Source organism: Vombatus ursinus, unplaced genomic scaffold (genome assembly GCF_900497805.2).
Source record: "Vombatus ursinus unplaced genomic scaffold, bare-nosed wombat genome assembly UNPS02014818.1, whole genome shotgun sequence".
NCBI lineage: Eukaryota > Metazoa > Chordata > Mammalia > Diprotodontia > Vombatidae > Vombatus > Vombatus ursinus.
In genome coordinates, this window is record NW_020954596.1 from 18,449,583 (window position 1) to 18,477,551 (window position 27,969).

The 27,969-nt window shown below is 40.5% G+C and overlaps 1 protein-coding gene across 1 annotated transcript in view; it reads right to left on the reverse strand.

Moving 5' to 3' along the window:
* Nucleotides 1-12,651: 12,651 nt before the first annotated feature.
* Nucleotides 12,652-27,969, reverse strand: part of ZBTB49 (zinc finger and BTB domain containing 49) — a 36,150-nt gene continuing 20,832 nt past the window's right edge. The window contains exons 5-8 of the mRNA XM_027836276.1: nt 21,923-21,996; nt 20,351-20,433; nt 20,096-20,257; nt 12,652-14,006 (exon numbers count right to left, since the gene is read on the reverse strand). Coding sequence (XP_027692077.1) covers nt 13,330-14,006; nt 20,096-20,257; nt 20,351-20,433; nt 21,923-21,996 — 996 coding nt within the window. The 3' untranslated portion in view covers nt 12,652-13,329. The remainder of the gene's footprint in view (nt 14,007-20,095; nt 20,258-20,350; nt 20,434-21,922; nt 21,997-27,969) is intronic.

Below are 27,969 nucleotides of genomic sequence, written 5' to 3' on the forward strand. Positions count from 1 at the left end.
TGGATAGAGTACCAGGCCTGGAGTCAGGAAGACTCATCTTCCTGAGTTCAAACTTGGCCTCATGCATTTACTAGCTGTGTGACCCTGGGCAAGTTACTTAACCCTGCTTGCCTCAGTTTGCTCGTTGGTAAAACGAGCTGGAGAAGGAAATGGTAAACCACTCTGGTATCTTTGCCAAGAAAATCCCAAATGGGGTCACTAAGAGTTGGAAACAGCAGAATAATAGCAACAACAAAATTGAATGAATGAAAGAACAAATAAATAAATAAATCTATTGAATAGATACAAGGATAGTTTTTTGTTTTGTTTTGTTTTTTTGGAGGAGAAAGGCCCTAGGAGCTAGGGAAATCAGGAAAGGCCTTACGTCACTGGAACAGAGTAGAAATAAGGAAGAAGTGCACTGAAACTCAAGGGAGTCTACTTGGTTTGGACCCTACAAATACCATGAATCTCCCAGAATGAGTTGATTGCCAGAAATCTCATCACCTTGCAGTCTGATTCAGTTGTTGACACTCAAAACCTCCTCAGCTCTCTCTGTTGCTTCTCCCCTCCAACTGGAGGACTAAAAGGTGAAGCTCTCCTAAAGCCTTCCTTTATAAAGGGCTCAAAACTTTCCAGATGACTTTCCAGTTTCCAGGAGTAGTTATGCTTAGTAGTTTTGACTCCACACAACAGCATTCTCCCAGACCGGGTGCCCCTAGGTGCCTCCCACCCCAATCCCCCCTTTCAGCTTCCTTTTTGCATATTTCCGTCCACATTAGATTGTAGGCTCCCTGAGGACAGAGACCGTCTTCTTCTTTTTTTTAAAGCACAGTGCCTGGAATGTAGTAGGTGTTTAACAAATGTTTTTTGAATTGCATTGCATTTTGGGCGTTGGGGTAGCTGAAGCAAGGATGCAGAGATGGGAAATGGAGTGTTGTGCATGAGGAACAATGAAAAGGCAAGTTAGACTGGACTGTAGAGTGTGAGAAGGGGAGTGATGAGTAATTAGCTTGGAAGGGTAAGTTAGGACCAATTTGCAAAGAGCTTTGAATGCCAAGCAGGTGTTTATGCTTGATCCTGGAGGCAATAGGGAGCTACTGGAGTTTAATGAGTGAGGGAGGACCTGGTCACACCTCTGCTTTTGAAAAATTACTTTGGTAATATGGAAGATGGGTTGGAGTGAGAAGAGATGAGGCAGTAAGACCTATGAGGAAGCTGTTGAAATAGTTCCTGTGAGAGGTTATAAAGGCCTGAACTAGGGTATTGGCCATTTGGGTGGAGTATGTAAGACATAGGTAAGAGATGTTGTGAAGGTAGAAATGGCAAGACTTGGTAACTGAGTGGAGCATGGGGTTAGAATGAAAAGTTGAGGATGACATAGAGGTCGAAAACCAGGGAGAATGAAGGGGACTCTCAAAAGTAGTAGAGAAATTCAGAAGAGTGGTGGGTTTGGGAAGATACCTAATGAGGTGCTTTTCTTTTTTTGTAATTTTCTTGTTTGTTTTAATATACTGAGTTTGAGATGCAAACAGGACATCTGGTTTGAAATGCCCAATAAGCAGTTAGAATGCAGAACTGGATCTCAGGAAAAATACTAGGCTAAGAATCCTGGATATCATCTGCTGAGAGAGGATTAAATCTATGGGAAGTCATGAAGTCACCAAGAGAAAAATTATATAGAGAAAAGAGGGCCCAGGACAGAGCCCTGGGGTATACAAACAGGGGACATTATAGGATGATGAACCCGTAGTGGAAATTGAGTAACTGACAGCTCCTTCTCCATCTCCCTTGCTGGATCTTCATCCGGTCTGTGTTTGCTAACTTTGGGTGTCCCCCAAGGTTCTGTCCTGGCTCTTCTTTTTTCCTTCCTCTACATTATTTCACTTGTTGATCTCATCAGCTCCCACGGATTCAGTTATCATCTCCATCTTTTTTTCCCCCAGGTGTCAATAATCAACTTATTAACTAGGCTAGCCAATAGTCAATAAATTGATGGACAGCGGTTTTTCTGGGTAACCAAAGGAGACTCTGATACACCTTCAATCAGGCGATGGCTCACAGAGCTACTCATCCAGTCCTAACCTTTCTGCTGACCTTTAGTCTCAAATTTCCAACTACCTATTAGACATCTCAAACTGGAGACCTTAAGGTGCAGACACCTTAAACTCAGCATGTCCACAACTGAACTCATTACATTTCTTCCCCAAGCCCTCCCCTCTTCCTAACTATCTGATTACTGTAAAGGGGACCATTATCCCCCCGGTCCCCCAGGCTTGTGATCAGCTCCTGGCTACTAAAGTACATTTCTCCCCTTTGTAGCGGATCACACTGTCCCTCTTAGACATGGAGTAGCTTTCTGTTAGGCTCCTGGTAGAATCCTAAAGCTCCCTCTTCTTTCTGTGCTTAGTTTATCTTCATTTTCCAATGAAGACATTTCCATCAGCTCTCATTGGAAGGACACTTATTGGAAGTTCAAAATCTTATGACCTTTTGAAGTTCACAAGGACATCCTTTGGTCAAGTAGAGGGAGGAAACAGAAGCTCTTCTCTTCTCTGTTCTAAGATCCCTCTTAGAAGCTTGGCTGGAACTGTTTCCCCTTAACAGGCCTATATCAGACTGCTGTCTTCTCAACTGGTTTACTAGTTAACCAAAACTCATACGGTGGGACCAAGTCTCTTCAGATAATCCCATTACACTTCCTATGTGGCATTTAATTTTATCCAATGACTTTTACTGCTTCCAAATTGCTTAACTTGGTTGCTTATTCTTAATTTAATGCCTTTGATTGATTGATTCAATCTCACATGATAAAGTTGCTGCTTTAGGTAGGGTGGGATGATTGATTAATTGAGTTGACCTTCCTTCCCCCCAACCATTATACCAATATCATGTATATATTGTGTTGTTTATCTTTTTAGATGCCTTAACCTCCTACCAAGCTCCATGAAGGCAGACACTAAGTCTTACCTACATTTTGTATTTCTCCCAATGCTGTGCACAGTAGGCGTTTGCTTAAAAAATACTGGTTGAATTAATGTTGAATCCATGGTACTCATTACATAAGGCAGAACAGAAATGTAGGTCACATTACAGGAGAACCTTTCATCATTTTTAAAGGATTTTAACATGTGGAGCTAAAATATACTGTATATGCCTTCTTCTAGGCTTTAAGAGATCCATGATCCATCAAATGGATATCATAATGAATGCACAGGTGGAGATCACAATTGCTTCCTGAACTCTCCTTCCATGTTATTTTTGTCCATGTGTTTCTGTAAACCTTCCACAGGAGATCCTTCCCATGCACTGGAGGCTTCCTCTGTGGATGATACTTGCAGCACCTGGACTGTCCTCTGTTATCCCATGCCCCTTCTGTATGACTTACTTTCCCCTTTTTTTGCTCATCCATGCATGCCAGTAGTGATGTTGTTTGTGCCACTATATGAATGTCATTTTGGGTAACATGGTATAATCTCATTATAGCTACCAAGCCTTCATTTCCAATTCTTTAGTCATCATGATGTTCCACAAATCAGAGCTTCATGATATCATAGGAAAAATGAATGGGGGTGGTTGGGGAGGGGAAAAGTGATTTAGTTGATGCAGAGAACTCCGGGAGAGGAAATTCACTCTACACATTAAGACAGACCCCTGTTCTGCACTTTGTAGGCTTTGAGAGTCACCTCAGGGAATTAAGAGGTTATTCTTGAGATATCAATGCTCTTGGGTTGCCAATCATCCTGTTGACCCATAATACAAAAGATTCAAATGAAGTAGAATCCCACTTCCCTCGTCCTATTATGCTCTGCCCTGGTTAAACCATATGTGAAATATCATGTTCCGTTCCAGTTGTCACATTTTAGGAAAAGCAATCATAACCACAGAATATAAAGTGAGAATTAGAAGGGACCTCTGTGGCCACCTTGTTTCATTCATACTCAGAAGTAATCTCTGCTATATTATACCCAACAAATGGTTATCCATATCCTCTGCTTGAAGACCTCCAAGGAGGGGGAATCCATCACCTATCAAGGCAATCCATTCTGATTTTAGATACCTTGAATTGTTCTGTTTTTCTGACATTTTAGACTAAATTTGTCTCTATGCAACCTCTACCCACTTTTCCTGGTTCTACCTCATGTCAAAGAGAACAAGTATCATCCCATCTCTCCGTGACACTGAAGATAGTTGTTATATGTCTTGCCCCACTCCCTCCCTGCCTTCTTTTCTTCAGGCTAACCATGCCCAATTCCTTCCACTGATCCTCATATGTCATGGACTCAAGGCTCTTTACCAACTGGTTTCTTTCAACTGAACACTCTCTAACTTTTCATTATCCCCTTTAATTTGTGGTGCCTAGAAATGAACATACTACTCCAGAATGAGGGCCGATAAGAAGAGTGTACAGGAGGACCATCTCCTCCCTGTTTCTGGAAGCTATGACTCTCTTGATGAAGCCCAAGGTCACATCCAGTGCTCAACGTGGTGCCTGGCACATAGTAAGTAAGAGCTTAATGACTGACGTGAGCTTTTGGGCCTGTCACATCACACTGCTGAATTATATTCAGTTTCCATTAATAAAGCTCAGGTCTTCTTTTTAGGAACAACCTCAGGGTATTCATGGCTCCACCATCTTGTACTTGTGAATCTAGTTTCATGGCCAAGTAAAATCTTTTAAATTTATCTCTCCTCAGTTCTCTCAATGGCCCAAGGTTCTGGCCATTCCTTATATCTCTGGATCCTAATTCCGTCATCCAGCTTATTAGATATCCCTCCTAGCTTTGGTTCATTTGCAGATTTGGTGACATTAAGGGTCGTTAATTTCTGCAGATAATGGTGACATTAAAATGATCAAGCTTGGTCCCAGAGAAGAAATGAAAAAAAAAAATCTCCCTTCCTTCATTGAAGAGATGGGGGACAATGGTGTGGAACATTTCACCTATTATCAGACACAATCATGCTCATTTTGACAAAATGCCTTTTTTCTTTCCCTTTCTTAATCTTCGTTACGAGGGATGGTTCCTTAGGTGGGGAAGGGATATATTCAGAAATCAATGTTATGGAAAAACAAAAGGCATCAATTAAAATTAAGATACAATTTCTAAAACAAAAAAAGTGATTGATTATGAAAGACCCTGAAGCTTAGCAAGATCCTTTGGAATCAATAGAGATGCTATATAGAATTTGACTTAGTCATCTCTATTTGAATTTTAATTCCTCACAAAGAGTTTTTTTTAAGGCATTTTTGGTAATTCAGGTAAGTGGGCTATTTAGAATACTAGTCAAAATGGTCTCTCTATAACCTACTGGGAAGTTACTATCGCATTTTGTATAGACAGAGTGCAATACAGTGGCAAGTGTACTCCATTGGGAGTTGCCTGCTAGCTGCATGAGCTGGGGAAAGGCCACTTCAGCTCTCTTGGTCCTTAGTTTGCTTTTCTATAAAATAAAGAGTTTAAAGGAGATAACATGGAGTCAGAGGAGCTGAGTTGAAATTCCACATTGGTCACTTACTACCTGTGTGACTTTAGGCAAGTCACTTAAACTCCCTCCTCCTCAGGGGCAAGTCATTTGCACCATTTACAAAAGGAGGTTGGGGTTTCTGAAGTCCCTCCGAGCTCTAGATAAAGGACCTGATGACCTCTAAACCCCTTCTTGCTCTAAACTATATGAAAACATTTCAATAGCAGGCACCACTACTCATTATTCAAGGTTATACTGCCACCTGGTGGCCAAAATCAAGCTTCACAAAAAGCCTTTCAGTATTTGTCAATTCAGCTCAAAGGTTCGAAACTGCTAGAAACCTCTAAAGCTAACTGCTTTAGAGGTCAGATGCTAAATGCTCACCTAGTGTAATACACTCATTTTACAAATGAGAAAATTGAATTCCAGAGGGGGAAATATCCTCTCCAAAGGCACACAGCCTAGCACATAACTGAGTCAAGTTTCAAACCCAGAACCTTCATCTTCAGATCCATTGTTTTTTCTGCCAATTCACCATTAGATTTCATAAAGCCTTTGAACTGAAAAGTCTGCAAATCCATAAAAAGAGTGAATTGTATAAATATTTCTTCCATTAAACTGTTCCTTCAGTAGAATGTGAATTTCTTTAAAAAACCAAAGTATTTCATTTTTGCATTGTTCAGTTCAATTCAATAAACATTTACTAGGTGCCTACAACGTGCCAGGCACTGTGCTAAGTGCTGGGGATACAAAAAGAGGCAAAAGGCAGTGCCTGCCCTCAAAGAGCTTGCGATCTAATATCCTTAGGCCAGCGTCTGGCCCAAGGTAGGTATTCCATAAATAACCCTTTTATTTAGTGTCTATGATTCCTGCTCTCATGGAAATTAGTCTAATGGGAGCCATACAACACACATAAAGAGATAATACAAAATATTATGCAACATGTGCTTGAAACTGGAATCCAGAGGGACCTGTGGACCTTCACAAAGGCCCTTCACAAACTTAAGTCACTGAGACGTTGGATACACTATTGCATGAGCCCCTTACGAGGATGAAACCACAGATCAAGTTAGAGGAAGGAGCAAGATTGTGTTTGTGTGGGGGTGGAGTAGGGGGGTGAGTGGGGGGTGAGTTCAACTCAGCCCTTCCCCTCTGGTTTCTAGCATGAGAGCTGTTGACTTGCTATTCTATTCCATATGATTAGAAGGAGAGAACAAGTGAAGGGCTGCTAGTCACCTGCTACTTGCTGCTGATGGTAACTAATCAGGAGTGTGCCCTAATTGCTAAATTTTCTGTGTGAGCATTTACACCCCAGAAATAGGCAAAAGAATCAGTTTATTGTTTTTTTGATTGTCTAGACTTAAGAAAATGATGGAGAAAATGTTAATAATGCACATTAAAGTTAAAAGTGTGTCCTGAAACATTTTTTTTCCTGAAGAGCTGGTTGTTAAATATATACCATCATACCCCTGACCATCAATAAACTTCTACAGCCCTGAGCTGGGAGCCATGAGAGAAGGATGGAGACAGATCCTGCAAAGCAGAGGTTCTTAATCTAGCATCCATGGACTTGTTTTAAAGAATATTTTAATAAATGTTTTTCCAGTATAATTAGTTTCTTTTGTAATCCTGTGTATTTTATTTTATGTGTTTAAAACATGATTCTGAGAAGGGGCCCTCACCCAGAATGCCAAAGGGGTCCATCACACACAAAAAGATTGAGAACAAGAACTGTGCTTGAGAGCATCATTGTGGAGGCAGAGAGACCCCAGGGCAGAGAAGAGACTAAGGCATTGCAGTGGGGCATTGGGCCGTGGAGTAGAGCCTGGAACTGAGCAAAACTGTACTTGTAGCTTCCATGAAACCCCAGTGACTAATGGAATTAGTTTGGGGAACAGATCTCAACTCCTGGAGCTTTGCCCCTCTGGCTTTGGTTTTGGTTTTGGTTGAGCTAAGCAGCAATCCCATTCTTTCATCTTTCCTAGGTGCAGGTGAAAGTGGGGCAAGGAGATGGAGGCAGGAAATGATTGGGCCATGTGATCCAGGAGAAGGCAGTGCTTGACAGTTTCTTTGAAAGTTTACTTTATTGGGTTTTAATAACCGACTGAAAAGCCGATTGACTGAATCTTAGAAATGAGATTTGTTGGCAAAGAGTTGGGGAGAGGCTCTAGAAATATACAGATTGCCCTATTTTTTAATATTTGAAAATGGTATTTCCTTTCCATACAGACCATTTGTGAAATCCAGGCACCACCGTGGCAGGTAGAATGGAGCACTGGGAAGGAGATGTGGACAGTGGGGATACTGCAGCCTTTGGGGAGGTTATCACTTGGCTTTAGGCTTGAGTGTAGCTGGACAAAGGATGTATTATATTCTTTTTCAAGCCTCAGTTTCCCTTTCGGTGACAGCAGGAGCAAGCGTTACATTATCTGAGAGGGATGTGCCAGCTCAGGGGTGAATTCATAACAGTCACTTCAGGTTTCTGGACCTCAGTTTGCCTTGCAGTGACAGTCCTGGGGGAAAGGATTTGTCCTGACAGCCAGCTAACTTAGATACTATGTCATCTGGATACACACCAGGTATATACCCTGGGTGGACACCCAGCCCAAACTATGGCAAGTGCACCAGAGGGGTGAAAAACAAAAAATGGTCTGGAAGGAAAGGTCATTATCAACTGCGCAGATCAGAGAGGACTTCACAGATAAGTTGGCGTCGGAGTTGGGGCAGAAGAGAAGAGGTAGGGAATGGGGAAGGAAGTAGGAGATCAGAAGCTGTGTTTGGGGCACATTCCAGTTTGACTTGGAGTACTGAGACTGTGGAGAGAGACTCATGAGATAAGAGCAGGAAAGCTAGGATGGTTCTCAATGGTAAATGGACCACGCTAAGGAAAGGAATCCATACTGGACTTACTGTTGTAAGACCTGGGTTCAAATCCTGCCTCTGATCCATTCTACCTGAGTAACCCTGAGCAAGTCACTTAACCTCTGAGCCTCAGTTTCCTCATTTTTAAAATGATGAGGTCCCTTCTAGGCCAACATCCATGATCTTTCGACGCTTCTAAAGGTCTGCTTCCCGGTTTGTGAATCGCAAGAGTGACAGCATGCACTCATAATTACAATTTATTCTGTATAGAGCTTGTTTGTATATAGTTGTTTGCTTGTTGTTTCCCCTATTAGATCGTGAGCTCCTTGTGGGCAGAGATTGCCTTTTGCCTTTCTTTGTACCCCTAATGCTTAGCATAGTGCTTAAGCTTCGGTATGACTTAGGGCAAGTACCTTCACTTCTCTGGGATTCAGTTTTCCCATTTGCAGCATAGTATAGACAGGGGCACTGGGTCATGATGCAGGAGACCCGGGTACTATTGTCCCTCCTCGGCTACCTTGGGAGAGTCATGTATAGAATCAGAGATTTGAGAGCTGGGAGAGATCTTTCAATACTCTCATTTCATAAATGAGGAAAAGGAGGCCCAGAGAGAATATACTTTTCAAGGGCAGGGCTTTTCATTTCAGTCTTTGTATCCTCAGAAGCTGGCACACAGAATGCACTTAGTAGGTGTTTGCTGAATAAAAATGAAGAGAAGAAAAGTGATTTGCCCAAGGTCCCTCAGATTCCCTAACTACAAAACTAGGGATCTTTCTATTGTACTATGCTGCCCCTCTGGTCCTCAGTTTCCTCATCTGTGAAATGAGGCTGTTGGTCTATGATCTTTATAATGCCTTCCAGTCCAAACATACCAAGAAAAGCCAAGAGAAGCAACTGTGGAAAGGCTGGGGTAGGGAAGGGGGGAGGCCAGGTCAGAGCAGTGTCTTGGAAGTCAAGAGAAAACGAGGTATTGAGAGTAGATGGTTGACAGTGGCAAATCCTGCCAAAAAATCCACACCACTGAATTTTGTGATTGAGAAGTCCTTGGTGGTCTTGGAGAGTAATGAGGCTGAGGACAGATTCTAAGGGGTTGAAGATTGCTTGGTGAGTCACTGTATGAAGAATACTCTCTTCTTTGTAATTCTGTTACCAGAGTGAGAAGCAAAACATTTATTTAAGAGTAACACCAGACTCTACTCCTGGGGAAAGGGGCTGGGGTTTGAAATAATAATGGGCAGATGAACTGGTTCTTTGGGGTAGCAGAATCAGAAGATCTGGGTTCATGGTCTGGTTCTGACAGTGTCTGGTTGTATGGGTCCTCTCTGAGCCTCATTTTTGCTCAGCTGTACAGAAATGTGAGCTATCTCACAGTAAAGTCTAAATGCTTAGATGGACCACACCCAGGAGGAGTTTCTAATTCTGAGCTAGTACCACCTTCAAGAGGCAGGTGATAAGGAAATATACCATTCTTTTTAATCCAATGAATATCTATTAAGCACGTATTAGGGCCCATTTCAGGTGCTGCAGGAGATACAAATGTAAATATGACTTCTTCACAGCTGGGATCTTAGTGCAAAATCTTTTGACTCATTCCTATGCCTGATCCTGTAATAATAAGATGGGTTGGAAAAAAAACAGCTCCCCTGATCTCTAAACCTGTGAACCTAATACTTTGGGTTTTGACTATTGCCCTGTGACCTTGTTCTGCAACATTATTTAGTCACCTGTTTCCTGATGCCTTGTCTTTATTCTTCTGGGCTCCATAGGACCCTGGCAAGTGGCTTAGGCCTTTGTCTTAGGCTTTTGGCCAGGGCCATGAGAAATTATCACAAGGCTTCTTCATGCAGACTTACCACTCAGTAGTGAAAGAGCTTATTATATTCTTGGTAGGTCTGAGGATTTTGACAGCCTTAATGGGCATCATCTAACTTGGTCATTGCAGAAACTAATAAAAGGTAACCCGAACTGCTGAGCTCTGGGAGGAAATGCATTTTTGTTTCCCATTTAACCAAAATAATTTGCATTCCTGATCTTTTGTTAGCATGATGTCTCTTTCAAACAGCTTGGCTAGCCATGAATCACTCCCATCATCTTGAGCTTATTTTTAACCTTTCTGAATGTGCCCTAAAAGCAAATGCTGTTAAGTGAGTTGTCTATACTATTTTTGCACATAGACAAGCACTGAAAATGAATTCACAGGAGGAAATGAAAGTCAAAGTTTTGAAAATTAGCTCTGCTGGTAGTTTCTAGATGCCAGGCTCTCCTCCCTCCTTAAACAAGAATACCTGGAACATACAGTTCCTACTCTATGGATTCTCAAAAGGCATGCTTTTTTTGGTATAATGGAAAGAGCACTGGATTTGGGAGTTAGGAGACCTAGCTTCAGACTGCGACAAGCAGCGTAATCACACACAAGTCACTTAAATTTTGTTTCACCTGCAAAATGGGGACAATACTGCTTAATTCAAGGGGTTGATTAGAGGATTAAATGAGAAAATATATTGATGCACATTGTAAAGCAGAAAGAACTACAGAAATGTCAGTTATTAATAATACGGAATAGCTCTAGAACAGAATCCACTGAATTACAAAGCTCTGAAAAACCATTTACTTCTTCTAGGAGACCAACCATTTAAATCTTGGGCTTGCTACTGGAATAGCCATTCTGGCAATGTCTGCACTGAATGCCTTGCCAGAAGACGTGTTACTAACAACCCAGGGAATGGTATTTCTTCCTAAGTAAGGAAGACGCCAAGCTATTATAGGGATAGAACTACAGGGTGAAGTTTTCCACTTCATGGCAGTTTTTAAATCTTTCTGGAGAGACCCAGTTGGAGAGAAAACAGTGGCAGTGGCAATAGCAGCCACGTTTGGAGGACACTTTCCAGCAGACCGGCTCCAATTCTCGTAACAGCATATGGAGCCTTTTCGTTTCCCTGGTTCCACTCTTGGCATATTAAGAGTCCAACTAAGAATTATAGCTTCTCAGAAAAATCAATGGAACATTAGTGAGTTTATACTACTATTTCTGTTTTACTGATACAAGCAATGGATGACATGGTTCATTACTAAGTATTTCAATGCTATTTTAAATTTTGCTTACTGGTTATTTGCATTTTTAAAACCAGTGATTTACTACAGAAACAAAATTTTTACGGGATACTGGGTTGGTGTTTTTGTTATGGAGTGATAGGGGGTGGGGTGGTCAGAGGAACTTGTAGATAACTGATTACACCAAATTCAACTGGCTGGGAGACCACCTTCTCATCTTGGCGATCAATATTGATTGCCTGGAGTCTCAAAAATTTTATTTACAATCTGTATTTTTTTAAAAAAGCTTTCTAGCTTTGCTGAGAAAGGGAGCCACATGGAACTGAGACCTTTGCCCTATTTTTGTGTCATGGATCCCTTTGGCAGACTGGCGAAGTGTATGGACTACTTTTCCAAATAATGTTTTTAAATTCATGGATTACAAAGGAAACCAATTACGGTGAAAGTCATTAAAAAGTTAATGGACTCCAGGTTATGAATCCCTGACCTAAACTACAACCTTCATAAACAAATCTCATTATCTCCAGACGGGTCACTTTGCCTTTGGATTTTTCTCTATGTCTCCTGCTATTTTTGGATTTCTTTTCTCCTTGCTTCCAGTCCATTCCCTCTCAATCTGTCTGCTACATCAGATATGTCAACGCATGAGGGCCTGGTTGTATATGGCCCCAATACTCCTGAGTGTGGCCTGAACTAGATTAAAATGTGATTTGGAAGTATTTAACAAAATAAAAATGGCATTTTACATTCCAGAACGACTGAGCTAATTTTTGCTTCTTGTTCATAATCTGCCTTCTTCTGCCACCATGACTCTGCTCTTGCCATCCTCCGTATCTGAAATGAACGCCCCTCTGCCCAAATACTCCATCTGTGGGGGCCTCTCTCTTTAAGACCCAGTTCAGGGTGAAAATGTCTTTCCTCAAATTTCTCATACCCTTTTACCTAGACTTCTGGCATTTATCTCATCCTCCCTTTTTTCCGTTATTTGTGTACATGTGTTATATTGTGTACATGTCCTGTTGCCCATCCCATTAGACTATAAAGTTCTTGAGAGAAGAGCCTCTGCTGTATCTGTGTAGTATACAAACACCTAACAGTGACATAGTAAGCACTTAATGTTTGTTGAACTGAATATATATACATATAAAATATAGTTTATATCCTACCATACAGAAAGGTAGTTTCCATTTATTAAATTAAATTACAATATATGAGTTAGATATACAAATAAAATCTTTGTGCAAAATATTTAGGCTTTTAAAAAATATATATGTATATAAAAATACTGGAAATGGAAGTCTTATTTTTTTACAAATGTAAAAATAAAATTTTGGATACACAATTTTTATCCTGACTGGGAAAAAAATGCACAGTAGTTGTTACAAGTGTGTAGTAACATATTATCTAAATGTTTTCAATATGATGTAAACCAAAAGTTTATAAACCCTCTGGCTTTTCTGACTCAAGCTATAATCTAACAACATATAGTGTAGTGAAAAGAAAACTGGATTGGTAGTCAGGCAAACTGGGTTGAAAAGGCTCTGTGTAGACCTGGGCAAGTTGTTCTGACCTTTAGCTTCCTCTTCTGTAAACTGAGAGGGTTGGATCAGGTCTCTGAAATCTTTTTCTATACCCGACATTTCTGCTCTACCTATGAGATCATGGACATGTCATTTCTCTGGGGGTAGGGGGAGAAAGAGGTGGGAAGGGAAAGACTATTTCAGTTGTCTTACTTATAAAATGGAACAGAGGACTTTTAATGTCTCATCTAGATATTACGGTCTGTGACTGTGATCTGTGCCAAGGCTGATGCTATAACTTGCCTTCTCTCTACTCCCAAGGGTAAGGAATTGGTCATTTTCTCTTACAATGGTTAGAATGGGACCAGCAAAGTGAAAAGTGGTTCAAAAATCCAGTTGTGATCCCAGTCTGGCAAGTTCCAAGCTGAATGAGAATTAATAATAGAATATGTTACTGATCCAACTCATTTTCATTTTGTAAAGTCTTCATAGCTAAACCCCAAAGAGTCATGCTGGAAAAAAAAGGTCCTTCCGAGCTCCTGTAAGTGGCAGACGATGACCGGCTGCTCAGTGTATCACTACCATGATTGTCAAGAGCTGCCACAGATGAACGAATCATGGACATACTATCAGACTGCAGGGGCTCTTCAGCAGCTGATGCTGCTGCCTCCGGGAAAGCGTAAGACTGATGAGGTGTCTGCTGCATCTGAGGTTTGGGGAGTTTAGCAAAATGGAGACTCAATTTCTCCTGGTCAGTAACTTCATTTTGTTGAATCATGGATCTCAACTTGCAATAGGAACCTGATGAAGTGCCACTAAATTCCACTGAAGAATTCCCTACGGGACGGACAGGGAGCTTCACAGATCCTGGCAACAAAGCAGCTGACATATCTCGGGAAAAGGAGTCTGAGCTTTGAGACTTTTCAAGATCAGACGTTTCATCGACTCGCACAAGCTCATCGTGTGCTGCTGGACTCTCAGCGCTGGCCTGACAGTGCATTTTTTTGTGTCGACGAAGCACAGCAGAGCGAGAGAAGCATTTGCTACAAATTTCACAGGTATACGGCTTTTCTCCAGTATGAGTTCGGACATGCCTGCGTAGGTCGCCTGATTCCCCAAAGCATTTCCCTAAAATTAGGACAAAAGAAAGAAAAAATGTTTTGTTTTCTTTTTAAAGAAAAAGTGATCATTGGAAAGATTTAACTTTTAAAAAACATTTCCCAGTAATAATAACTCACATTCATACAGTACTTAAGGTTTATAAAATACTTTCTTCCTCTACCTCGTCAGCTACAGTACCAGTAGAGTACAAACAGCATTCTCTCCTTTTACATTTGAACACTCTGGGGCATGAGCCAGGGGGACCCCCAGCCTGGGGCTCTTTTTAATCTACCATCCCACATCTTAGGAGTCCTATCAGAGCCTATAAGGAAGCAAATAAAACACTCTAGAGTAAATGTCTTATGTTTAAGAATAAAAAACCCTTCCCTTTTTATCAGCTGATATGACATTCTCATTCACAGACTCCTCTGTCCTTGAGCCTTAGTGGATTTCTAGTTATTCATGTGGAACAAGCGGTTTGGACTAGACAGTCTCTATGACCAGCACCTCCACTAATGAAATCTCACTGATGGGCCGTCGAGGGCCGGGGGCTGCCCTGGAGAGTGGTTCTAAGAGATGTCTGGTGGGAAGGCATGGCTGCTCCAGTACACAGTCACATATGAATGGCCTGGACCTTTATGGAAATTAGCCTCCTTGAATAGCCTCCTTGAATAGCTTTTTCTTCCCTTTCAAATCCATCCTTCACACTAATGCTAGATAATCTAACTTAAATAGGTCATGTTACTGCTCTGAACTACAATAGTAATAGTTAGCATTTATACAGCACTTTAAGGTTTTACAAAGCACTTTACAAGTGGGATCCTCACAAACATGCTAGGAGGTAGATGCTATCGTAGTCCCCATCTTATAGATTAGGAAACTGAGGCAGAGAGAGGTTAACAGTGATTTTTGCCCAGGGTCACACAGCTAGAAAAAAAAAAAGCCTTCAATGATTCCTATTTCCTTACTGAGTAAACTTCAGATTGTGGATAAAGGCCCTCCATAATCAGGCCCTATGATAACTTCCCAGTCACGTCTTCTAGACTATACTACACTCCAACCAAACTGGACTGTTGTTTCCAAAAAATCCCTAAGCTTTCCCAGATGAAGAAAAAGTAAAGGGAAGTGACTTGCCTAAGGTCAAACAGGCAAATCAGTGGCAGGATTGGCACGAGAAATTGGGGTGTCTCGTGGTAAAATGTTCTTTCCAAGGAGTAGGGCAACTCTCAGTATGTCTAACGTGTATAAAACCTCCTTTATCTGGAAGCTGCTTATTAGTCAATCTCAATTATCCAAAACAGTCAAAAGCATAAAATATGTTTAAAAAAGAAAAAAGAAAGCCCTTCTGATGTGCTAAAACAGATGTCACGAAATTTATGTTCCAAAACTTGTGAATTTTATTCATTCAGTACATATTCAGTCTTATTTTAGGATCCCTAACTTCTCAGCCCATCTATGATCAGAAATGGCAAATGAGAAAGAGGCAGGGTGAACTGTCAGAGACAGGTGCGCTGACAGATGGGAGCAGCAGCAATAAAACTACAAAGCCCCCAAAAGCCAAGTCATCTGGAGCCGTTCACTCTAGGGACGGTTAGCCTGGCCCACCTCAATGGCCGCTGAGACACGACAGTTTCATAAACTAGAACAGTATCTCGTGTTCATAAAGATCCTCGGCCATCCAGGGAAGGCTGCCTTTTGTTCAGCATCTTGTCTTGTCATTGGCAGAAGACCAGCCTCGGGTCAGGAAGACCTGGGTTCAAGTCTTGTCTGATATAAGTTGCTTGTGCGACCCTGGACAAGTCACCTTATGTCTCATGCCCCAGACAGCTCTCGAAGGCTCAAAGTAAACGGGAGCCGCAGACCTGCATCAGAGGGAGTTTCTACATCAGGGGTGATGTACACTGAATGAAATCACTGGTTTGGCTCCCCACTCCAAATCCTCTGCTTAAGGAAGTTGGAAAGAATATTACATCTTAAGAAGAAATTTCAAAGAAAGCAGCTAAAATAACCAAGGTTTTGGCATTTAATAGGGGTATGTTTCAGTTGGCTGGAAAATGCCTTTATTTGAGACAGCTCATTTCTAGAAGGTGTCAGCTGAATCACTGTATAAGCAATATGAAGAAAAAATACATAATCTCAATGAAAATTCTGAGGTCTGTACAGAGGTAGTGGGGAAGCTCAAAAAAAATATTCTCTCAGAAGTTATTACTGAGAGGCTTATTTGCAGCTTTGCACTTGATGATCAGAGACATAAGAACGGGGAGTCCTAAAAAGAAAAGATAACATGGAATCAAGATGATTCATTAGGCATATACCCTGATTAGGAAATTTCGCCTTTATTTCAAGAAAAAAGTCAGCTGCATTGCCTCATATTACCAAATAGTAGATGTCATGGTCCTCTTCGAGAATGAAAGACAAACAACAATAACAACAACACTTCCTTGAAGAAAACTAGGAGTGTGTTTTTCATGTTTCATTTAATCAGCAAATTTAAATTTGAATAATTTTTGGCATTCTTGAAGAAGGAACAGGGAAAGGAAAACAGAAGCAGAGGAAAGGAACTAGAGGAAGAAGGAAAAGAGTAGGAAAACAGGGCAGGAAAGGAATAACGACTGAAAGGCTGTACAGAAGGAATGAGGAGAGACAGTAGGGCAGAAAGAGGCACCCTGGCCACTGAAATACATAAGTGGCTACATCACTGCCAAGTGCCCTACCCTGTGCAGGAGATTATTCCAAACCAGATTTAAGTATTACAAAATGGGATAGATTATTCTGGAAACCAAATTAAAATGCCAAAAGGCCCCACTTTCAATCTGTACTCAGTGTCTTTGCATTGTGAAAATTTGGCTAATTTGCTATAAAAGCATATTGAGAAAAGTTAAGCATTTATTGAGAACCTATGGGTCGGGGAGTTATAATAGCTAATATTTATATAGTTTTAAGATCTGCAAAACACATTATATATCTCATTTAATCTTCATTACAACCCTATAATGAACATGCTATAACCCCCATTTTACAGATGAGGTAACTGAGGCAGAAAAAGGTTAAGTAACTTGCCTAGGGTCACAGAGCTACTAAATGTCTAGGGCAGAATTTCAACTCAGGGCTTCCTGACTCCAATTTCAGCCCTCTATCCACTGTGACATAGGTGCCTCTAAGAGGAAGGGTATAAGAAATATTAGGAAAAGGATAAGACAGTTTCTTCTAGCAACTCCAACCACAAATCTAGACTGTTCACTGAAACTGAGGCGCTCTGATGAGGCCAAGGTCACCAGTTTGTACACCTCATCCTACTCTCCAGCAGCAGACTAGGCGTCTTTCTTCGGCTTCAATTCCTTCTTCCTGGAAAGCACACCACTTCTCCTACAGCCTTAGATCTGGCCTCAACTCTTTGTCTCTCTCTAGCCCAAGAGGACTTCTCTGCTCAGGATGCAACCACTGTTCTCCCCTGTTCTGTCTACGCAGTTTATGAAACCTCTGGCTCCAAACTTCCTCTTAGGGACATACCTATGGCAATGACAAGGCTTATCAGGGGTGGGGAAGGAAGAAAAAGGTGAGAGAGAGCAAGGAAAAAGATAAGGAAACCAAACGTCCTAGAGGTATCATCACCTAAAAGGCAACCTTTTCACATTCCCATTCATTTAATCTATGGCATTAAATTCATTTCTGACACTAATGATTGTATAACTCTGGGCAATAATAACACTTACCTTATAGGAGTACTATGAGAATCCAATGAGATTTAATGTATATATAGACATTTCTCACTTTATGTAAGTAGACCATTCTACATAAGGCAATTTTTACAAATGCAAGTTTGCCCATAGACATGAGGAAGGGAGAGAAGGAGGCCGGCACGGGGTTCAAGGACGTGTGAAGGCCAGGGATAGAGAAGTGAGAGCAGGAAGAGGAACATACGATGGGGGTGGGGGGGGCAGCCCCGGGGGGCCTGGCGGGAACCGAAAAAAACTGTTTGGGGGGGGGGGGGGAGTTGACAAACACTTGGGAGGCCACTCCCAGACACAGGCAGGAAAGGACGGGGAACATGTGGGGGCTGAGGACAGGTCTGAGAGCAGATAGACAGAAGACAGACACATGGGTGGGTGGAGCAGGGTAAAGATTTTCTCTCTGACCTCCCCACCCTCCCCCACACTCCCACCCAGTGGCTGTGTTCATTCTTTTGCTTTCACTTGGAGGCTGTTTTTTTTGGGGGGGGAGAGGGAAGTCCCAGACTGCTGAGGTGAGGGGCAGAAGCAGAGAGCATAGTACTGTAAAGTTAACACAGGTGTTTTTTGGGATGTGGATTTCTTTCAGAACTCTTTATGTAAAGTTATACTGGCTGCACGCCGACCTTCTGCCAGCCGTATGCCAGTACCCACTCCTTCTATAAGGAGCACACTACCAGAGTCATACTCACTCCCGAGTCTTCGGTCCTCAGCCGGATCAACACACAGAGACGAGCCATCGGGAGGTGCCAACACCAGAGCTTTATTCAGAGGCCATCACAGCAAGCCATCATAGCAAGCCCAAGCAGCAAGGCCAGAGCAACAGGACAGGCGCCAGGAGAGAGCACGTGTGATCTGACCACGCTTGTTCCTAAAAACCTACCTAGCCCCTCCTCCCCAGCCCGCTTACTAGCCAATGATTGTAGGGTCAGATATCGGAAGGGGCTGTCTGAGTTTAGCACACCAAGGGGGAGGGAGTGACGTAGGAGGCTAGGACCGGATACAGGGAGGAGGCATCTGGGATTAGCGCATAGACAGAGTACGTGACCTAGGAAGTCAGATTTAGGAGGGGTCTGGGGTCAGTGCTGCACAAAGGGACCCAGGAAGTCAGGAAGGTCACAAGAGGCGTCTGGGGATGACGTTGCATATAGGGAGGGGACTAAGCAAAGGGAACTCAGTCCTCTGCCGTCCCACTCCCACGTGGCACTGCCCCTTGCCTCAGGAGCTCAAGGTCCGGCTACTTCCTTGTACCCAGCTTATCTCACAAAGCATTGCCCACTGCCTCAGGGCTTCTCCGTATCCTGCCCATCCCAGTTCACCACGACTCTGCCTACCACAGCCCCTGCCTCAACTTCCAAAATACCCAGATCTTACCCCACCCTTGCCACAGCGCCCAACCTGGTAGCTGCCAACATCAGACAGTCCCTGACATAAAGTTAAATATTTGTAATACAAATTTACATAAAGAACTGTCTGTATGTGCACATATAGCAATAGAAAGCAAATACACACACACACACACACACACAAACACACATACACAGCACTTTCCAACCTTAAAGCACCATACAAATGTCCACTATTATTACTATTATTATGTCAATCAACCTCTCAGGGCCCCAGACAACGCTCTATGACTATAATTTGTAGAGAAAATGTTCATCTGCATTGATAGAGGAATTTCCACTCAGGAAGCGCACTAAAACTAGGAAATTTGTTGTTGTTTAGTTGTTCAGTAGTGTCCGACTCTTTGTGGCCCCATAGACCATAGCTGTGCATGGGGTTTTCTTGGCAAAGATAATGGAATGGTTTGCCATTTCCTTCTCCTTGGTTCCTTCCTGACCAAATGATGGATCCTTTGGTCAGGCAATGAGCGGTTAAGTGACCTGCCCAAGGTCACCCAACTAGGAAGTATGTGAAGCTGAATTTGAGCTCAGGTCTTCCTGACCCCAAGACTCAGCCCTATATCCACCACAAGCTGCTTCCCAAACTAGGAAATTATAGGCCTGGTAGAAATAAAACATTAGTTTAGACACTAGAAGGTAATATTCTATTATCAAAATGCTAAATAATTATTTCCTTCCATATAGTAACATTTAACATTTATGGAGAATTCTCATATACATGATCTCATTTAATCCTCACAACAGTCCAAATAAAGTACTGGGAAAGAGGCAGTTTTTATTCTAATTTTCTAGATGAGAAACTGAGAGTGAAAAGTCAAGTGACTTGACCAGTATCACAAAGTTAGTGTGAGGACTGAGAAAAAAATACAACATTCCTGACTCCCAGTGCAGGGTTCACTCTACTGAACCATGAAGATGACTTAAGCTTTAGAGAAAGGCCTTGTGCATATGCATGATGCCTGACAAGAACGGCAGTACTTACCGCATGCAGAGCAGCTGTACGGTCGCTCGCCAGTGTGCCTAATCCTGTGTTTGACCAATTTGCGTTGCATATTAAAAGATTTTCCACATTCATCACAGGTGAAGACTTTATCAGCGGTGTGAGTCTTTTTGTGTTCCTTTAAATTGCTAAAGTTACTAAACCCTAAAAAGGATGCAATAGGAATGAGCTCAAGATGGACCCTTTGCATGTTAATCAGAAATCTTAAAGAAAGAATAGTGAAAATTCTGGTACTACCTCGACCACAGATGTCACACAAATGTGGTTTTTCTCCCGAGTGAATAATAATGTGACGTTGGACATCACCAGAGGCTGCAAATCTGTAATGGAATATGAAAATTCAATTAAGGATGTTTCAACACTACTATGAATCTTCATAAGTGCATGTCACTGAAGGAGAGGATGTACTGAATTCTTAATCAGAGTGTGATCAAGAGTATGTAGTCCATCTTTATCTAAAGTACCTATTCTAAAATTGGCTTTTAAAAAAGAAATTAGGACTTGATGTAGGCAGGCATTAAAAAAAAAAGAACTGTTTGATAAATCTTTCTTACCCTGTTTTATGGACTACAGAACAAAATATTTTACTATTGATCATCATTATGCCAGTGGTTTTATTCTTAATAACTATAAATAATAATATTGATTAAATAAATTGTTTTTCAAAGAACTTCAAGAATTTTACAGGTTAAAATGCAGTGTAAAATCATATATTCAGAAATAAAATAGAACAGAGATGATCTAAAGCAGGCCCGCACAATCTGTGGCCTGCAGGCTCTAAGAGGCCCGCAGGCATGCCGAAAGATTTTGGGCTGCCCTCGAAAAATGTGGAGGAAGTTTTCTTCTACATTTTTGTTTTTGTTTTTTTTTAACTCTACATTTTTTGAGGTCTGCCTGAAATCCTTTGGCGGGGTGCAGGTTGAGCAGGGCTGATCTAAAGGAAATAAATAAAAGCAGATTCTGCTAGGAATTCGAGATGTGAGGCAATGTACATGAAGAGGAAATGGCAGGGGACTAAGTTCTAGACTGAGCTCTGATAAATCTTTTTTATCTAATTTTATAAGATACAGAACCAGATGCTGTAACATTTATCATTATATCAACTGCCTTTCCTGAAAGAAAAATGAAAATTAATTTTTAAATAGAAAAAAGAACCTTACTAGGCAAGCCACTTCCCTTCTTTGGGACTTATTTCCTAATCCTTAAAATGAGACATTTGGATTAGACATTCCACCTCTAACATCCTATGATTCTATGAATAAATTATTACAACTAGGTACTGAATTTGGTTCCAAGTTTTAGAGGAGCTAAGACAAAAAAAATGCAATTTGTTAGGATATACTACTTTTGGTTTTCTAATAAGAAAATATACACAAATTTAATTAAATGCAAGAGTTGCCTAGAGCACTAAGAGAAGAAGTGTCACAAAACAGTATGAGTCAAAGGCTGGACCTGAACCCAGGTCTTCCTGGCTCTAATGCCAGTTCTCTGCCCACTATGACCTACTGCCTCTTATACACAGGAATAATATTTACACTTACAGAATTTCACAAAAAAAAAAAAAACCAAATACATTGTTCATAAGGATGAATCTTATATTAACCCTCTATAAAGGAAGATAACATTTTTAACACTGTTCCTATGGAACTTGCCCCTCCTTACTAACATTTTTTTCATCTAACACCATATTTTAAGGGAACCAAGTAAGGACATTAAATGGAATAAACTCATATGTTGGTTTTCAAGGGAACACAACCTATGCTTAAAGGGTTATTTTTGTATACACATAGGAATAAATTCAGCACTAACCTTTTCCCACAGATTTCACAGATGTAGGGTTTTTCGCCAGAATGCCGACGTAAATGAGTCTGTAGATTACCTGCCTGCAAAGAAAAAAATGTAAGGGTTTTAGAAGGACTCCATGAATTCAGAAGGATACTTACAATTGATGATGTTAAAAAAAAAAATCAGAATGTCAACCTTCAGCTTCTAGTCTAAATTCTGGCCTAAAGACAGAAACTGAGAAAGGCCTCTTGCTGCAATAACCAAAGAGCAGTGTAAATTCTAGTTCTGTGGAGTAGCAGTAACTCATTAACTTGCTAAACAAGCGGCATAAGTTAGATTCTTGATACTTGGTCAAAATTTTGCAAAGTAACTCCTTGCTTAAAGTATATGGCACTGTATGAGGTACTGGGGATCTACAGATACAAAGACTACTATCAAGGAGCTTACAATGTAATGTGATAAAAAAAATAAATATGAAACAAGAGGCAGTGAGAAGTGCAAAGGAGAGGCTTATGTAAAGTTTTATCAGAAATCTGAGAAAACAGACAAAGCCCATTTAAGGAGGTGAAATCTAAGCTGGGACCTGAAAAGGGAGAGGCACTTCAACAGATGGAGTTTGTTTGTTTTAGGTTTTTTTTGGGGTTTTTTTTTTTGTACTGGAAGGAAGGGGTCCATTCTAACATTAGGTAATGGTATAAACAAAGGATCACATATGGGGAAAGGCAGGACAAAAAAACAGAATAAAATCCAGTCTGGCAGGAGCCTAGAGTACACGTGAGGATGAGACTGGGGGGAAAAGGTAGGCCAAGCACTATCATGGGCATCTTTGAATGCTAGGATTAGTTCATACCTTAAACACACAATGAGGAACCACTGAACAATTCTGAGCAGTAAAGACCATTACTGATACACTCCACGAGCAAAACTGTAAAGGACGGATTGCAGAGGAGACAGAGTAGAAACAGGACCACTACAATTCTCTAGGACAGAAGAGATAAGGGCTTGTATCAGACTAATTTCGGGGGGAGTTGCAAGAAGGGGACAAATATAATAAACGGTATGGAGTAAGATATAACAACACTTGATTATTAGTTGAATATATGTTCTGAGAGAGACAGAGGAGTCAGAAGATGAATGAGGTAATAAGCCTGGAAGGATGGCGGTGATATTGAGAGATAGATAGAGAGAGAGAGAGAGAGAGAGAGAGAGAGAGAGAGGGAGGAAGATACAGATTTGGCTGGGGGTGGAGAGAAGAGTTTGATTTTGAATGTATACAGTACGAAGGGTGAGCTAGAAATCTATTTCCACTCTGGATAAGAGAAACAAAGAAACCTCTATTTCCCTGAGGCACAAGCACAGGGGAGGGGAAAATAAAGAGAGCAGAGATAGAATGACTTCATCAGACCACATATGGAATATCATGCGTAGTTCTGAGTAACATTTTAAAAGGGGCATAACTAGGATGGTAAAGGTAAATGATGTCATATAATCTCCGGAGAAAGTAACTGGAGATGTTTAGCCTGCAAGGGAGAACTTATGGGGCAGCTGTGATTGCTGCCTTCAGGTACATGAAAGGGCTGTCTTGTGGAGGACGGATTAAACATCTTTTGCTTGACTCCAGATGATAGAATTAGGACTAACAGGCAGAAGATTTAGGGAGGCAAATTTCAAGCCAACATCATAGAACTAGCTAACAATTAAAGCAACTCCCCAAATGGAAAGGACTCCCTTGGAAGGCACTGGAAGTGTTTGAGCAGAGGCTGGGGAACCAATCATCAGGTCTGTTGTGAAGAGCGAGTAGGGGTAAGATGACTACAATGACTCTGGGTCTCTTCCATCTGAAACTACATAATTCTAGATTCCTAAGGGGCATTTCAATTTTCTTCTATAATAGGATATTTTTAATAAAAGAAGCTAATTTAATTTTGACATAATATTTCCTTGATAAGCGCAGTTAGTTCCCTTAGATGGGTTTATCATTTTAACTTTTCTACTAATCTACAAAATGGCAGTTAATTGGCCATGCAGCTATTTATATGTTTCCTCAGAAATTTTACAAAGTACAATTCAAGTGAGTGGAGATAATAATGTTCATGTAAAAATCAGTATTAAATTGCAAAAAATACAGTAAAAATAACGCTACAATGGTATCAAGAGTAAAAAACAAAAACAAAAAAACCCCACACCTCTTTTTTGCCTCTAATCACAACTTAAATGATTTCAAAAAGATATCTTGTTTTGGAATACAACTGTCATAATTTAGCAAAGAAAGTCTTCTGGATGTATCATCTTCCCAGTTTAAAAAAATTTCATAACTACTATTCTGTTGTTGAGAAATCAACTGGAAAAACAGAATCCAGAAGTCACAATGCACAGGTAGTTATTACCAGAGATGATTCACAATAAGTGGACAGTAGAACAATAGCGAAGAGTTTTTTTCAACTGTAATGTTCATTAAAGATACACATACAATTCATATGTACGTTATATGTAAGCAAAAAAGTCTAAATTTAATCTGTGAATGGACATGCACACATTTTTTAAAAAATACTTAAATATTATGCTATGTATATAAACTCCATAAAACTCTGTAGCATATTTTTTGGAGGGGAGAGGGGTCTAGACCTCTGATTCCATTGGTATGTGAAGCTCCTAATGTGGAAACTTCCTCCATCAGTCCAGACTGACAAGCTATTAGTGGTTTTGTAGTTAAAGAGTAGTCTGGAAGTAGGCACTGAAAGGTTAGATTGTTGTCCCATCAACACATAAACAAAACAGGTAATTTTTATAAATGCCAGGAAATAAGTGTTTGGTGAAAAAAAAATATAGCTGGCCTGCATAGAAGGAACAGTATTACAAATAATCTTTACAAAAACACATCATTTGTCTGGAAACAGAACATTTAATGAGTTTCTATTAGTAAGAGGATATGATTATTACATTTGAAAGATCAATCTTTTTTGTATTAAATTTAAGAAAAAATTAAGCAATTACAACTATCTATAAAGCGCCATCTGGCCAACTATTATTTTATATTACCCTATATTTTGGAAGCCAAAAATTATAATATAAAATTATGAAATCTGCTATAGTTTTATTGAATCTTTTGATTTGTTTTTAACTGTCCTTTTCCCTTAAATAAATTATATAACAATTGATTAAAAAAACCCACATCTTCCATTTAAAATTGCAACATGATAATATCAAAAGGGCTTAATTTTTCTTAGCTATTTAATACTGGAAATTTATCATGAATTTTGCTTAATTTGTGAAAATTATCCCTACAGATATATCACATACCAATTATATTACTATATTATTTCCTTAGTGCACAGATTTTATACTTGAGTGCTCCAAGATTCTGAAATTTCATTAGTGTGGATACTCCCTCCACTGATGCTGATAATAAGCCCTCTAGGACTTCAGTCTTCAAAAGTTACTTTGGCTAAACCCATCCTGAAGCTGCAGCCAACTTGGTGAGCATCTCTAAGCATACCTGGGCTGTTCTCAGACAAAAGAGTGACAGTACATCACCGGACCTAAAATGGAAACATTTCTAGCTTGGGAGCATTTTTCAGGGCTTGTGTTTTGTCTTTATGATTTTTGAAAAGCCACAGTCACCTCTCTGCCACACTGAAAGTGTAGTCAACGTAAAGATCCTATCATCTTAGGAGTTGGAAGGGACCTCAGAGGTGAACACTTAGCCAACACAAGAACCATTACTCTAAGTTTCTGACAGGTAATCACCCAGTTTCCACCAGAATAGTTACAGTGATGAAGACTAACATATTAACACATCCTACTCCACTGGAGGGCTGCTCTAAGCATGAGAAAATTCTTCTTAATACTGATCCAAAACAAGACTTGCCTTCCTACAACTTCCACCCAACGGTGCTAGTTTTAACCCCTAAAATGACACACAAACAACTCCCTTTGAAAGATGGCAGCTCTGCAAGTACTCAGACAGCTCTCCTGTCTATCATTAGTCCTCTCTTCTCCAGGCTAAACATAAACAGTTATTTGGTCTGTTCCTTATGTGCTATTATGTCCATTATCCCTTAATGGCAAACTCCCATTTGCCAATGTCCCTCTTAAATACGGTTTGTTGTTGTTTAGCCATTTCAGTCATGTCTGACTCTCGATGACCCCATTTGGAGTTTTCTTGGCAAAGATCCTAGAGTGGTTTGCCATTTCCTTCTCCAGATCATTTTACAGATGAGGAAACTGAGGCAAACAGGGTTAAGTGATTTGCCTAGGGTCACACAGGTGGTAAGTGTCTGAGGCCAGATTTGAACTCATGAAGATGAGTCTTCTTGACTCCAAGTCCAGCATACACTGCACCACACAGCTGCCCATAACATACAGTATCCATAACTAAAGACTATATTGCAGATATGATCTGGCCAGAATGAAATGGGATTATTATTAGCTCCTGTGATGTGGACATTATGTCAACTAATGAAGGGAATAAACTTGCTGTTTGAGCCACAGACAGTAGAACAGGAACAAGGAGTTGAAGTCACGGTAAGGGGCATATTTTTTCTCAATATGGGGAAAATGTTTAATAATAAGCACTGTCCCAAAACAAAATGGACTATCTCAATAGGTAATGAGTTCCCCATCACTGAAGGATTTCAAGTAGAAGCTAAAATGACTACTTGTCATGGATGTTATAGTAGCAATTCACGTTTCAAATATGGGCTGTACTAGATAACCTCTGTGGTCTCTCCTAATTCCATAGTTCTATGATGCCAAAGACTGTGCCAGCTGCATCATATAATGAATTTGTGGTTAACTAAAAACCCCAGATCTTTAGGTAAAACAAAATCAGAATTGTAAAACAACTTCTAAAAAAACAATTTGGATCTTACCAATAAAGCCATTTTTCTACCTTTAAATTTACCAATGCAGTCAGAATCCATTCTAAGTCACTGCTACCATAGCAAGCATTCATGCTAATCACGAAGGAGTCTTTAAATCCATTAGGTTGATATAGATTTACCTTAATCCATAAAAGACTGTTCTGGTTAAGGTCTTAAGAAATTGATTATTAGATGACTACATTTATTTTATCCATTACATGCACAGTTCTTTATGAGAGAATTAACAACTCTACCTATAAGGACTGTATAATTTAACTATAATTTAATTGTATGATATCATTTAAAGAAAATAGATATGTAGACAATAAATGTAACTATGAAATCATAGTCTTCAGAAATACACAGGTATCCCTACAAAGAAAGGGCAGGCAAATTAGCATCGTACCTGATGTTCTTAGGTATTAAAGCCAGTAAGGCTATTCTGGGAGGGCTTCACAGAACTGAATTTGGAACATGACCTAAAGGAATGGGAGGGGATGGTTGGGTAGAGAAGTATTGAAAGGACATTTCATGAAAGTAATGTCTTGAGAAATGTCTCTGGCTGTCGTGGAGATGTTAAGTAGGTTAAGCTGGCTCTTGAAGGAGAATAATGATGGCAGTTCACATTTCTATAGCTAGTTACCCTGTATAGTGCACTTTCCTCACAATGGCCGTCTACAGTTAGACAGCACAGGTATTTTCATGCTCATTTTACAGATGAGAAAAGAGAAATGTACAGAAACTTGTTCATTGTCACCTAGTTAGTGATGGAGCCAAGAATTAAACTCAGATCTTCTGACTCCAAGTCCAGTGTTCTTTTCAGTATCTTATGCTGCCTGCCATCTAAGAAACAGAATTTTGATGGGAAGAACCATGAGGATGTCTGCATTTCAGGCAGAGGGAATGATGCAATCAGGAGGCAAAGGTGTCAGGCAAAGAGAAGTTGTCTGCTGTGCTTGACAAAGTGAGTGGTGTGGCCTGGCCTGGTCTGGCTAGAGCACTGGCTTTCTATAGGCAAGTAGGGATAGATGGTTTGGTTGACTGAATCATTCCCTCAACACATAGTCTCACAACACACATTGTGCTAGGTGCTATGGGGAATACAAAACCCAAATTAAATATCTTCTGTCTTCACAAAGTTTATACTGTATAAGTGATAAAGATACATACACACACAAAAAAATATGAATTAAAATGTGGTAAGGACAT